Source organism: Budorcas taxicolor, chromosome 1, assembly GCF_023091745.1.
Source record: "Budorcas taxicolor isolate Tak-1 chromosome 1, Takin1.1, whole genome shotgun sequence".
In the NCBI taxonomy this organism is placed as follows: Eukaryota; Metazoa; Chordata; class Mammalia; order Artiodactyla; family Bovidae; genus Budorcas; species Budorcas taxicolor.
In genome coordinates, this window is record NC_068910.1 from 174,293,898 (window position 1) to 174,306,442 (window position 12,545).

General features: G+C 41.7%; 1 protein-coding gene across 1 annotated transcript in view; it reads left to right on the forward strand.

Moving 5' to 3' along the window:
• Positions 1-12,545, forward strand: part of VEPH1 (ventricular zone expressed PH domain containing 1) — a 261,990-nt gene that overhangs the window by 99,249 nt on the left and 150,196 nt on the right. The window contains exon 5 of the mRNA XM_052641472.1: positions 3,988-4,197. Within this exon, the coding sequence (XP_052497432.1) occupies positions 3,988-4,197 (210 nt within the window). The remainder of the gene's footprint in view (positions 1-3,987; positions 4,198-12,545) is intronic.

Sequence of the window (12,545 nt, forward strand, 5' to 3'; positions counted from 1 at the left end):
GAATTTAAATGTCCTTGCTGCCAGTTATTTCTGATGGCCCTCTGTTCAAGATGCCCATAGCCTGGAGTAATGAGATGTGTCCACAGAATTTCAGTTCAATGACAAGATGCTAAACTCGTCAGCAGACTTGCCTGGGAGACAGTAAAGGCAGCGACTGATTCTGCTCAAGAAGGAACAGAAACGCCAGGGACGGGCCCTCACCTGGGCTACTGGATTTGTGCAGTTCTGATTGGCGCTCCTCTGCCTGTGCCCCCAGCTCCCATCCACTGCCCTGCCTACTAAGGCCACTACACAGTCCAGATAACTGGGACCTTGGAATCCCTTTCCAGTAAACCTCCATCCTGCTTCCAGGGCTGTGGAAGTCCTGGGGTCTGTTTCCCCGTGGACAGGCCATGCCAACAGTGTCACCCCCAGAGGTCTGAGGGGCAGCCTATATGAGCTTGCATATATGGGCTGGAATATCCACAAATATGCATAGGAAACTCCTTGAAGGCAAAGCCAGGGGTAGGAAGAGAAGGGAGGGGCAAGGGATGGAGGCTAGGGGTCATTTCTTCCTGTTTCCTTGACAGGGAAATTCTAAATTCAAAGCAAGCCTCCCAGATTGTTGTAAAGGTGTATGTGTCAGGTCAGAAGACAGAACACTGTAGAAGCTGCAGAATACTCCAGTGTGTGGATCAGTGGCCTCCCTTGTGCTCTGGCTCCAGGTTGTGTGTATGTGAGAGTGGGCTGGAGGGGAGGCTTCCCAGAAGTAGAACTATTTGAGATCAGCTTTGAAAGTATGAGTTTTCTCATACTTTCATGTGTGTTCAAGCCACTGTGGGTGGTCAGTGGCATGTTGCTGGGTCAGGAGGTTCATGGAGGAAGAGGCAGCAGATAAACCCATCAGTGAATGCCAGCGAATAACCCTGGAATGCCGTGGCACTGGGATTCTGACCATGCATTGTGGGAAATCTTTGGCATGAGCAGATGGGGTTTTAGGCAGCAAGGAGGCTGAAGAGAGGGGAAAAGGCTTGAGATGAGGAGGCCAGTTTGGAAGCTCTTTCAGAGTCCATGGTGTGGGACTTATGGCCTGAACAAAGGCCATGTCAGCTTCCTCTCTGCAAGCTATCTATGTTATCTTAGGGGCGTCTCTGCTCTCAGCAAAGGAAGGCTTTCTCTGAGATGTGAAACAGCTCCAATGAGGCAGCATATAGAGACCAACCTAAGGAAATAAGTGTCAGGAAAATATAATTTCTCCTTATCCAAAAATATCTGAAGGCCAAAGCACCACTTCCCTTAAATGTGAGTGATAAGCTTCAGGAAATATCTGTCTTTATTCATTCACATTATTCACATTTTATTGCTAGTCGCATTATTTAGTACTTCTCCTCATTTTGCTCCTTCTATGGATTCAGCTTTGCCTCAGTTCAGTTCAGTCGCTCAGTCGTGTCTGACTCTTTGCGACCCCATGAATCGCAGCACGCCAGGCCTCCCTGTCCATCGCCAACTCCCGGAGTTCACTCAGACTCGCGTCCATCGAGTCAGTGATGCCATCCAGCCATCTCATCCTCAATCGTCCCCTTCTCCTCCTGCCCCCAATCCCTAGTAGTCTGTATTTGCCTGAGCCTGCCTGCCTGTCTTTCTTGGTTTTCCTTTCTTCTTTTACCCTTTTCTCTCTTCTCCATTTAAAATTTTCTTTATAGTCTTAGGATGTATGACTGGAGTTTAAATAAAACTGTCAAGACTAGAAACATGCATCATAGAGACCCTGGTATTCTAGGAATAGGACATAAAGAATAAGGACTGAGAAATGGAATTTTGTAGAATGGGGCAGGAAATGTGTAAGCATTGTCCATTTCTAAAAGCCTCAGGTTGAGGACGCTGTCCTGACCCGGAGCAGCTGGCTGATGCTTCTGCCATTGGTGCCAGGGACCTCACATCGTTTCTCCTGAAGGACATGCAATCACCCCCAATGCACTGACAGCCTTTATTGAACTGTTCATTCATATGTGCCATTTACCAGAAAGTAGCTCTAACCTTTCTTCCATGATTATTGGATATGAATATCAAGTTTAAATTTACATATAGGGTAATTTATATTTATAAATTTATGTATATATTTGTATATAGGATAATATATATGGGCTTCCCAGGTGGCTCAGTGGTAAAGAATCTGCCTGCCAATGCAGGAGCCACAGGAGACGAGTGTTCAGTCCCTGGGTTGGGAAGATCCCCTGACAACCTGTTAGACTTGTTAACATTAACTGCAGCACCTAGAATAGCACCTTGCAAATGGAAAGGACTCCATAAATAATTTGTGAATGGATGAATGAATGGACATGAAGAGAAGTGGACTCATCTGTGGGATACTTGAGGGGTGGGAATCAATAGGACTTGGTGATTGCTCAAGGTGGCTGATAAGGGAAAAATAGTATCAAGAATGATTCCCCTATACCCCCAAACACCACCGCACCCCCAACTTGTAAAAAAAAAGAATGATTCTCAGACTTCTGGCTTGAGCAGGTAGATGGCGGTGTCATTTATACGAAGGGAGATACTTGGGGCTAGAGAGGTGGGAAAAGCAGGTTTTTGGCAGGGGGTCAGTTTATGAGTTCAGCAGGTTGAGCTGTGCACCAGATTTTTTAATCCTAATACTGGAAGTCACATTTCAAGTCTCCCTTACCAAAACAGCCAACCAACAACAAACAAAAGAAATAACCATAGGAGAAGTATGAATGGACTAATAGTTTGTACTTTTATTGTTCAGTTTTCCCCAGGTTGTTCTTTGTAATCCTTTTATTTTAGCAGACAAACAATTCATTAAATTGTCAGTATGCAATGTGTCTGTGTGTTAACATAGACACATCATTCCACAAAAAAGTCACATTCTCCTTAATGCAAATTATTGCATCCTTATATTGATGAAGACTTTAAAAACTAAGAAAGGTTAGGATATTGAGAATATGGTAGATATTATTTTACTTTAGTAGTTTTTTATCTTATAACTTTTTTGTGGTACAAATGGAAAACTGAGAAAAAGGAAGAGCTCGTTCCTGCTTTATTTTTATTTTAAATATTTCCACACCATATTTCTCTAACTTAAAGGCTCTAATTAAAGTCATTGTCAAGGATCTCTTACATACTTATATTCTCTTTTAAATTGAAACCCTCTGATATTCTATGGATAACTAGGAATTAGCTGGTGAAATGAGGTAGTAGAGAAGACCTTATTACAGAGAAGGAATGATATGTGCAAAGGTCTTATGGTGAGAGGAATTTGAGAGAGAGAAAAATGACATTGTTACTAAAGTTGAGAGAACAAGGTGGGCATGTCTAAGATGATGTCTAAGGAGAAGGCAAGCAGGGACTGAGCATGTTTTAGACCATGTTTTAAAATTCTGCCCTTTACCCTAACTTCTAGGAATCTCTAGATATTCTGGGTACATAGTAGGTATTCAATAAATAGTTGCCCTACTCTTTTTTTTAATGCCATCTGTGCTTTTCAATTCAATGTAATTACTGATCAAATTCATTCTTCTGAATATTTGCATCACTGTTGATTATGGACAGCACAACCAATTTCTGAGAACGCTACTTGATAATGTTTTCCTTGAGTCTTTAGGAAAACGCTATCATATAAGGGCACCCCCTCCAAAAAAAGCTGAAGCTCTCAGGGTGGTTTGGAGGAAATGTAACACTGCTGATAAGGACATAACACAGGAGACCTTGACTTATGAGCGAGTAGCAGCGTTTAAACATTTTGTAGCCTTAACTTTTCAATTGCAGAGCACAGATGTAAAGAAAAAGCAAAGGAAACTGAAGGCTCTGAAATTTTACTGTAAATTTTAAATTTCAGATTTGAGAGATTTGCTTGCGTTCCAACAAGAGTAATAATCTCAGAATGTGTTGAGTTCAGATTGAATACAAAAAATATTAGATTTATTCTGACCTAATAAACTTTCCTCTCTGTTTCTTTTTCTCCCTTATTCTTCTCTTTTCTTCCTGTAGGTGGTTCAGAAGTGTATTCCTTTCCTAATTGGGCAACTGAAGGATTCGACCCATAACGACATCATCCTAAGCATCCTCATAGAGATTGCAGGCTACAAGCCAGTGGCTTTGAACAGTTTTCTTCCAATGCTGAAAGAGATTGCTGAGAGATCCCCCTACCTCATTGGACAAATGGCAAGAATCTATGGGGCTGTCGGACATGTGGATGAGGTAAGTATGGGTTTTTTCTCTTCATTTCCCTAATTTCCATTGGCACTTAAACCTTTGGAGCTCTATGATATACAGGTATGTCCTGAGACTTCTGAAAGTTCCCCTTTCTCTCTCTTTTATTTTTTTATTTTTTTTGGCATGGACAGTGGCCTCTGGATCAAGGGCATCTTGTAGCAGGGTTATATGGTTTGTTCAGGAAGTGAGGATTTTATTGCTAACATGTCACTCAAGGAAGGGGAAGGGTTACAATGGAGAAAATGCAGTGATAGATAGAGACCATTTTGTAATAACAATAACCAGCAAGATTTTCATCTCATTTCTGGTTGCCATTCTGCTTAACCCAAGAGATTGTCAGTAAACATGGAGTTAGATCTCAGAGACTGCCTATTAATCAGGACCCATAACTATCCTGTCAATAAGTGCCTGGATTCAGTATGTTTTGAACCCTCTCCATGATGTTCCTTGGGAGAGTGCAATAAACGTTCATGGGTGTTTGAAAGTCCTGGTCTAAATATTTGCATAATAAAATCTTTCAGCAGCAGCAACAGGATGCCATCAGAGCTTGTAGGGATTAGGCAACTAAGAAAGAATTTCCAGAAATTAAAGTTCTGAAGGGTGTGTGCATGCATGTGTATATACATATGCATGTCTGTCTGATGATTTTATGTTGAAATTGAGGATTTTTATCTTTTAAAAATAAAAGCAAATGTGTAATTGATAGAGGAAGGCTTTTACTTCATGCACTTACCTATACTATACATTTCCTATTAGATAGTATAAAATTGTTTAACTCTTAAAAACGATTTCATAGTTCACCAAGTTTAACCTCTCAAGTCCACAGAGAAGAAAGTTAAAAACTGGAAAAGTTAAGTGACTCATCCAGACTCAGCTTGGGTTAGTTGGTGACCCAGTGGGAATTAGACCTTTGGTATCCTTGGCACTGTTTTCAAATTTTGTCATAAAATGGTTCTTTGGTTCTGTTTTGTTTGATTTCTGCTGAGATTTGTGGAGAGCTGGTGAGTGCCAGGCTTCTTCCTGGTGGAGAGTCTTTCTCCTTTAATTTCCCAGAAGAAGGTGGGAGAACTGGGCCCCAAGCAGCCTGAACTTGTGAGTGTGACAGTGGCTCTTGTAAAAGGATTACTCAGTCCTGACATGCTGCTTAGCATAACCCCTTTCTGTTCACTGCTGTTTGGAATGTCTCATTGCCACAGTCTGCCTTCTGGTAACACGTTCCGTGCCCCATCCCCTTTGCTGCCAGGAGAACCTGTGGTATGCCTGAATGGTTTTAGGCCCTGTGACTGACAGCTGTTTGACTGGGTCTGCTGACCTTGCAGATTTTTGCATGGACCAAAAACTTTAACCTCTGATGGGCAAGGCCTTGGAATCTTTAAGTTATCATTCTTTTTGTCACAAATACATTTATGATTCATTAATGTGTAGTAAGAGCTTCCCTGGTGGCTCAGTGGTAAAGAATCTACCTGCCAACGTGGGAGATGAGGGTTCAGTCCTTAGATGGGGAAGATATCCTGGAGTAGGAAATGGCAACCCACTCCAGTATTCTAGCCTGGGAAATCTCATGGACAGAAGAGTTTAGTGGGCTATAGTCCATGGCGTCACAAAAGAGTCAGGTTCAACTTAGGGACTAAACAACAATATGTAATAATGCACATTGAGGTGACTGCACCTCCCAGAAAATGTAATCTGTAAACAAAACAAAACAAACAAAAAACAATTCTAGCCACTGTCAGTTTACCTAAACTCAGGCTAATCTGAGAGGGAATGGACTATTAGGTGATATTTGTGTGGCTCCAGGGAGAGAAAAGGGGGGCCAAAGAGCCTGAGGAATCACCTATTTCAAAATTAAGAATATCAGAATATTTTCTCTTCTCTGTCTCTCTCTTTCTCTTTCTCTCTCTCTTGCTCTTGCTCTATCTCTATATCTCATTCTCACATACCCATGGAGGCATCTGTGTTTGAGAGAGAAAAAAATTTTTTTCCTGATGCTCCTGATTCAGTTTGTCAGCAGAGAACAATTCTAGATCAAACACTCCAAATGTATTGGGATATCAGGATTATATTAGGAGCTCTTTTCACAATACAAGTTCATGGACCCTATAGAATACTTATTGAATCAAAGTTTCCAGGAAAGGGACCTCCCCAGCCTCTGCCAGTGTAATTCTTGTTTTGGTTGTACAGCACATGGGATCTTAGTTCCAATCCTATATACCTGTATCTATATATCTATATTTTTGGCCTGCCAGAGTAATTCTGATGCAGCTTGTCATGGATCAGTGTTTGAGATCCCTTGACATAATATATTTAAAGCAAGAGTCAATCAGGCTTTGTCCATCACCCATCCTGCCTTCCTCCATAGAGTCACGATAATTAATTAAAACTTTTCCAGACAACTGATACAGCAATTTAGATTAGATATGGTCAAGGGTAACACAAAAATTCAAAACAAAAATTGTTGAAACAAAGATACACATCTATTTCTCTTTCACATAGAGAAGTCTAGAAGGCAGTCAGTATAGAACCCCATGTTTCAGAAACTCAGGCCCCCCTTCTCCTTTGTTGCTCTCCCATCCTGGAGCATACCAAAGAGCACAGGGCTTCCATCTCTTGGTCCAAGATGGTTATTCATCTCCACCCATCAAGTGAGCATTTCGGCCAATAGAGGAAAGGGGAGAAGGACTCTTCCAGACAAATATAGCCTCCTGTTTATATCCCATTGGCTAAATAAAACAAAGCTGTAGATGGCCATAGCTGCAAGGGAGGCTGGAATGTGTAGTCTGCATTTAGGCGGCCACATGCCCAATTAATGAAAAGAGAAGGACATAAAGAATGACTGAGGACAAGGAGTGTCTTTTTGCAGTTCACCAAGTGATTCTTTTCTCTGGGTCTCTTTTCTCTCCTTCAAAACAAATAATATTCATATGCTAAGGAAATAATGTTCAAGAAAATCCCACAGATTTAGGCATAAATACATTCACTGCCAACAGCAAGAAGTTAGAAACTTATTGTGAAACTATTATGCAGCCATGACATGTGTTTATGAAGTCTCAGGAAGGACTAATCCAAGGAGCCTTTGTTGTTGTTTGCTGTTTAGTTGCTCAGTCCCGTCCAGCTCTTTGCAACCCTATGGACTGTAGGCTCACAAGGCTCCTTTGTCCATGGGATTTCCCAGGCAGGAATACTGGAGTGGGTTGCCATTTCCTTTTCCAACAAGGAGTCTTAAATAACTATTAAGTTCACACACACATGCACACACACATGTATAAAATATATACAATATCTTTGTATTGGATTATCTCCTTTCCAGCGCTGATATTCTTGAATTCCATTATTCCATTTCATTTAAGATCAGCCTGACAAAACTACCTTAAATGTTAGTCAGAATCCCCTTTATTCAGAAATAATGCCTAAAATATCACCCTTTAGTTTTAAAGAATGCTAAAACTCAGTTATCCCAAGAATTAGCAATCTAAGCAGCTATTAACTGCTTAATCTGAGTAAACCTGTTCAATATTCTAAAACTTTTGTGGTGCCATATTCCTAAAGACCAAAACCAATAGACAAGATATATGTGTATGGTTATTTCTACCCAGCCTCTTTTCAGAAGGAAACCGGAAGTTACTGAAGTGCATTGCCAGGTGGGTTTGAGGACAGAAATCAAGTACAGGCTCCTGGCTACCATGGAGGAGGAAATTGCAATTAAAAGAGAACAGCACAAACTTTGCTCTGAAAAGACCCCACTGTTTTCTTCATGGAGAGCTTGGTATATATGAGGTAAAGGGACACGGGGATATATGAGACTTGGAGATGTTTAGGGTGTTCATGATGGAATAGCTGCAATAACCTAGTGACCTCAGGCCCTAGAATCCTCTCTCTCAGTCTTACTCTGGTCTTATCTAAAAATTGACTTAATTAAACTTCTTTTCTCTTTGACAACCATGTAAAATTTTCAGATGTACTCAGGGGTGCCAAGTATTAGATGATATTTGTTGCTAGGATTTAAAAGATTTTAAAAATGCAGAAAAGCCAATGCAACTTTGAGTGTCTCGCTCTGACTTTTGAGATGCACAGTTGGTGATTGATTGGAGGCTACTGTTGATCCCTGTCTTGTTGCCTGCCTTCCACTGAACTACAGTGTTTGATCCTTAAGGGGAACCGGGGTGGGGGCAGGGCTCTCCAGGGGTGTGTGACCCTCAGGCCTGGCATAACCTCAAGGGTGGAGTCAGCCTGGAATCAGTCTCACACATTATTAAATGACTTCTGCCTCATGTTCTGTGCCTGCATGAAGAGAGGTGTAGGAACTGCAGAGCTGGCTACGGGGAAGTATACCAGATGTACCTGTCTTTCACATCAGCACCCATCTGGGTAGGCAAACTCTTTACAACAGCTGATAGCAGTCACAATCTTCCCATCTGCTGGTGTAAACCCAGCAGAGGGAAGCTGTTCTATAAAACAAAAATTAACATCCTATAGTTTCTTATTTTTACTCTCTTCCAAATTACCTCAGGGGTATTTTTCGCCCAAATTTAAAATGAAACTGTGCTTAATAGCCATACAGTGTTTGTGTCATTATAGGAAGCTGTATAGTGACTCACAGGCAATTTTCAGGTGTGTTCTGACACCTAACGTGCATCTGTTGGATGGAGAGTAAAACTAGGAGGACCAAAGGGCAGAGAAATCCATCCACTTCTAGGATAACTGATGAGTGGTTGCCTCTGAGGTGCACCTTCCTTGGCCTGTCCAGTAAAGGACACAGCTGGCTCCTCATCATGCCAGGATTCACACCACTTCTGTGGTATGTTCAGCTGAAGCAGATGCATAAATAATAAATACTAGTTTATTAATATCAGATAAATCCTCAGCATGGCAAAAACACACGTCCTTCTGTCTTTCTCAAATGAGGAAACTGTAGTGGAGACTGCCAGACAATAGTAGGATGACATAGTAGTTTCTGAGGGTCCATCCCCAGACTTACATCCAGAGAATTCATGCAAAACCCTTAGCACAGTGCCTGACATACAGCAAGTGCTTGATACAGTTCAACTAACAGCAGTAATAATAACAACAGCAGCAACAGAAATATAATAAAATTCTACCCAGCTGGAGAGGGTTAATGAGACAGATGTGCTTCTTCCCACTCCAATGTATCTTTTGTTAAATTACCAGTTTTCCTCCTAAAAGTGCAAGTGTGGTCTTTCTCCCTTGCACAGTCTTCTGTTGGCTCCTTCACTGCCTATCGGATGCCACCATCTTGGCTTGGCCCTACCCTCCCTCTAGTTTTAGCTCTTACCTGTCCAGGCTATTCCATGCCCCCTGTGTTCTATTAGCACTTTAGATCCTTCCCTGAGCATACCTTGCACCGACATATGTCATCGTCTTCACAGCCTATTCTTCTGGCTGGATAGTTTCCGTCCCCTGCTCTTGCTTATCTTTCCTGACCCAGATCAAATGTCACCTCCCCCGTGTAAGCTCTTCTCGTTTCTCTTAGGCAGTTACCCCTTCTATGTTCCTATTGCACTTTGGCTTTATCTCAAAGGTCATACTGACTGTGTCACGTCATAATTTGCCTGTCCATGTCTATTTTTTTGTGTGTGAATAATACTTTTATTAAGTCAATTTCATATATAATAGCAAAGGTGTCATATGGAAATTTTTTGATATAAATTTATTTATTTTAATTGGAGGTTAATTACTTTACAATATTGCATTGGTTTTGCCATACATCAACATGAATCCACCACAGGTATACACGTGTTCCCCATCCTGAACGCCACTCCCTCCCCTCTCCCCATACCATCCCTCTGGGCCATCTCAGTGCACCAGCCCCAAGCATCCAGTATCATGCATCGAACCTGGACTGGCGATTCATTTCATATATGATATTATACATGTTTCAATGCCATTCTCCCAAATCATCGCACCCTTGCCCTCTCCCACAGAGTCCGAAAGAAAAACACCAATACAGTATACTAATGCATATATATGGAATTTAGAAAGATGGTAATGATAACCCTGTATGCAAGACAGCCAAAGAGACACAGATGTATAGAACACTATTTTGTACATGCCTATTTATTCTCCATGAGTCTCTGAGCTCTCATAGAAGGAATCTTACCTTATCCATCTGAATTCACCTGTGGCCAAAAGAATTCATGAGTATTTGGGAGCACTCTTATTAATCATTAAGTATTTGAAGGTTGAATTCTCACTAGCCACTTTCATTCAATCAAGCATCTAGTTCTTCTAGGTGACATAACTATAACTTAAGAGGAAGGAGAGGAAAATATTAAGATGGAAAATGTTGTTGATACTTCAGAGCCTGTACAATTTATCTAGTAGGTGAAAGATGAAAATGAGTTTCACAGGGGACCTGGCAATATTAACTAGGAAGCATATGATGAGGCATGTCTGTCTATGATTCCAAAAGATCCTGGCTTCTTGGTAGGTGACATCAGAGAAAAATGATGTTGAATGGATCATGAAAAGAGGTTTTCATATACAAGGACTTCACAGGCAGCAAGCTGGTTGAAGTGTAGTGCCCAGGAGGAACTTCACCACTGTAGACCAAGCAGTGTCCACCCCTGGGGTCTGTCTGTGTAAGAATCCACTGCCTGAATGATCTTGCTGCCGTAGGGACATCCATACGCTGTAACCTGGTGGCGAGGAGGGTGTCTCAAGAGCCAGACGGCCTTCGTTTGAATCCTGACTCAGTTGTGTGGCCTCTAGCAAGTTACATCACCGCTCTTGATTCATTTTCCTCATCTGTTAAATAGGAATAGCAATATTATTTACCTCCTAATTTTGTTGTGAGAATTGATCAGCTGAACCATGGAGAACAGTGTCTGGCAATCGGTAAACATTCAATAAATATCAGCAATGTATTACCTCCTAAGTGGTGCTCAGGGCTTTCTCATTACATTTATTTGGATACAGACTGGAACTTAAGTCCAACAGACTGAAATCGGGGAAGACAGCAACAAGTAAAATGATGTGCCTCTTCCCTGCTCCCCAGGGGAAGAGGCTGAATGGATGGGTACGTGGGGTCAAAATAAGGACAGAAATAAACGGGATGAGGTACTGTATGTTCCAGTATACCTCCAGTATATATTCCAAAGATATAAAGTAGGACTGGCTGAATCTTCTTTCTTTGTTAGGAAATAACTAGTATATATGATTTTTTTCTCAGCGTGGAACATATATCTGTTTTAAATTTATATTACAGACCACCATTCCTGAGGGGAATAAAACTAACAAAAACAATAATAAAGCCACATTTTATAAAAATTTTTATAATTTAAAATAGGCCTTGCTTTCTTGGGGGCACTGGAAGTAACATTGCTTTCAATAAAGGGCAGGTGGTCCCCAGCTCCCCACCTATAAAAACAACTCAGATAAGTTTGCATCAATTTTTTTGAAAAACCTGTCATTAACTAAATCTGAAGTGATTAAATTAAATCCAGACTAGGTTGACTTTTCTTGCCCAGGAAGAACTGAAGTAGAATGCTTCAGTTCCAGAGGCTTTATTTTTTTTTTCATTGTTTTCTTTACCCATTAGACTCTCTGAGCCATGCAAATGGTCCCAGCCCCCTTGGTTAGATATTACAGTAATTACAACCCTCTCTTCTAATGTGGGTCCACATGAAAAAGAGACCCCTTTAGGAATGGCTTTCATTTTTTGAGAGGACAAATGGAATTCATGTTTTGTCCATCTACTTAAGTCTCAGATAGATGAACTGAAGCAATTTTAGTTTAATAGCCCCATCCTCACCAGGACTTCATCTCACTAGAAGGCACACACTGGTACCCTCCATAGCTGTGTTTGGCCACCCCATGCCAGACCCAGAAGGCAACCAACCCATGTGGCGGAAACAGAGATGCCCTAAGCTGCTCTTTACACATGATCTCATAGCACGTGGAAGGATGCTACAGCCAGTTGTTTTCCTTAGCTGGAAACCAGCAGTCTGCACCTGTGAAGAATCGGATGGCTTGCCCTCCCAGCCTGGCCACTGCCGGGTGGGTGTGAAATCCTGTGCCCTCCGCCTTGTTTTCCTAACTGGCTGGAATATGCTGGCCAAGCACCAGGGTGTGTTTATTACATCCTCTCTGGGCTCAGGGTCATGGACACTTTTCAAGTAGAGAAGTGACACACATCTTGCCCAGGTCGTGTTTCTGTGACATCCGGCAGGCCTTCCACAAAAACATTTTCAGGAGGAAAAGGAAAAGAATGACAAAGGCAGCAAGAACCACACTGCTGTCCTCATCCTGGCTGTGGGAAAACATCCTGCGACACAGGACCTGGATGGATGCTGCGCACCTTTAACTTGCAGGTCAAG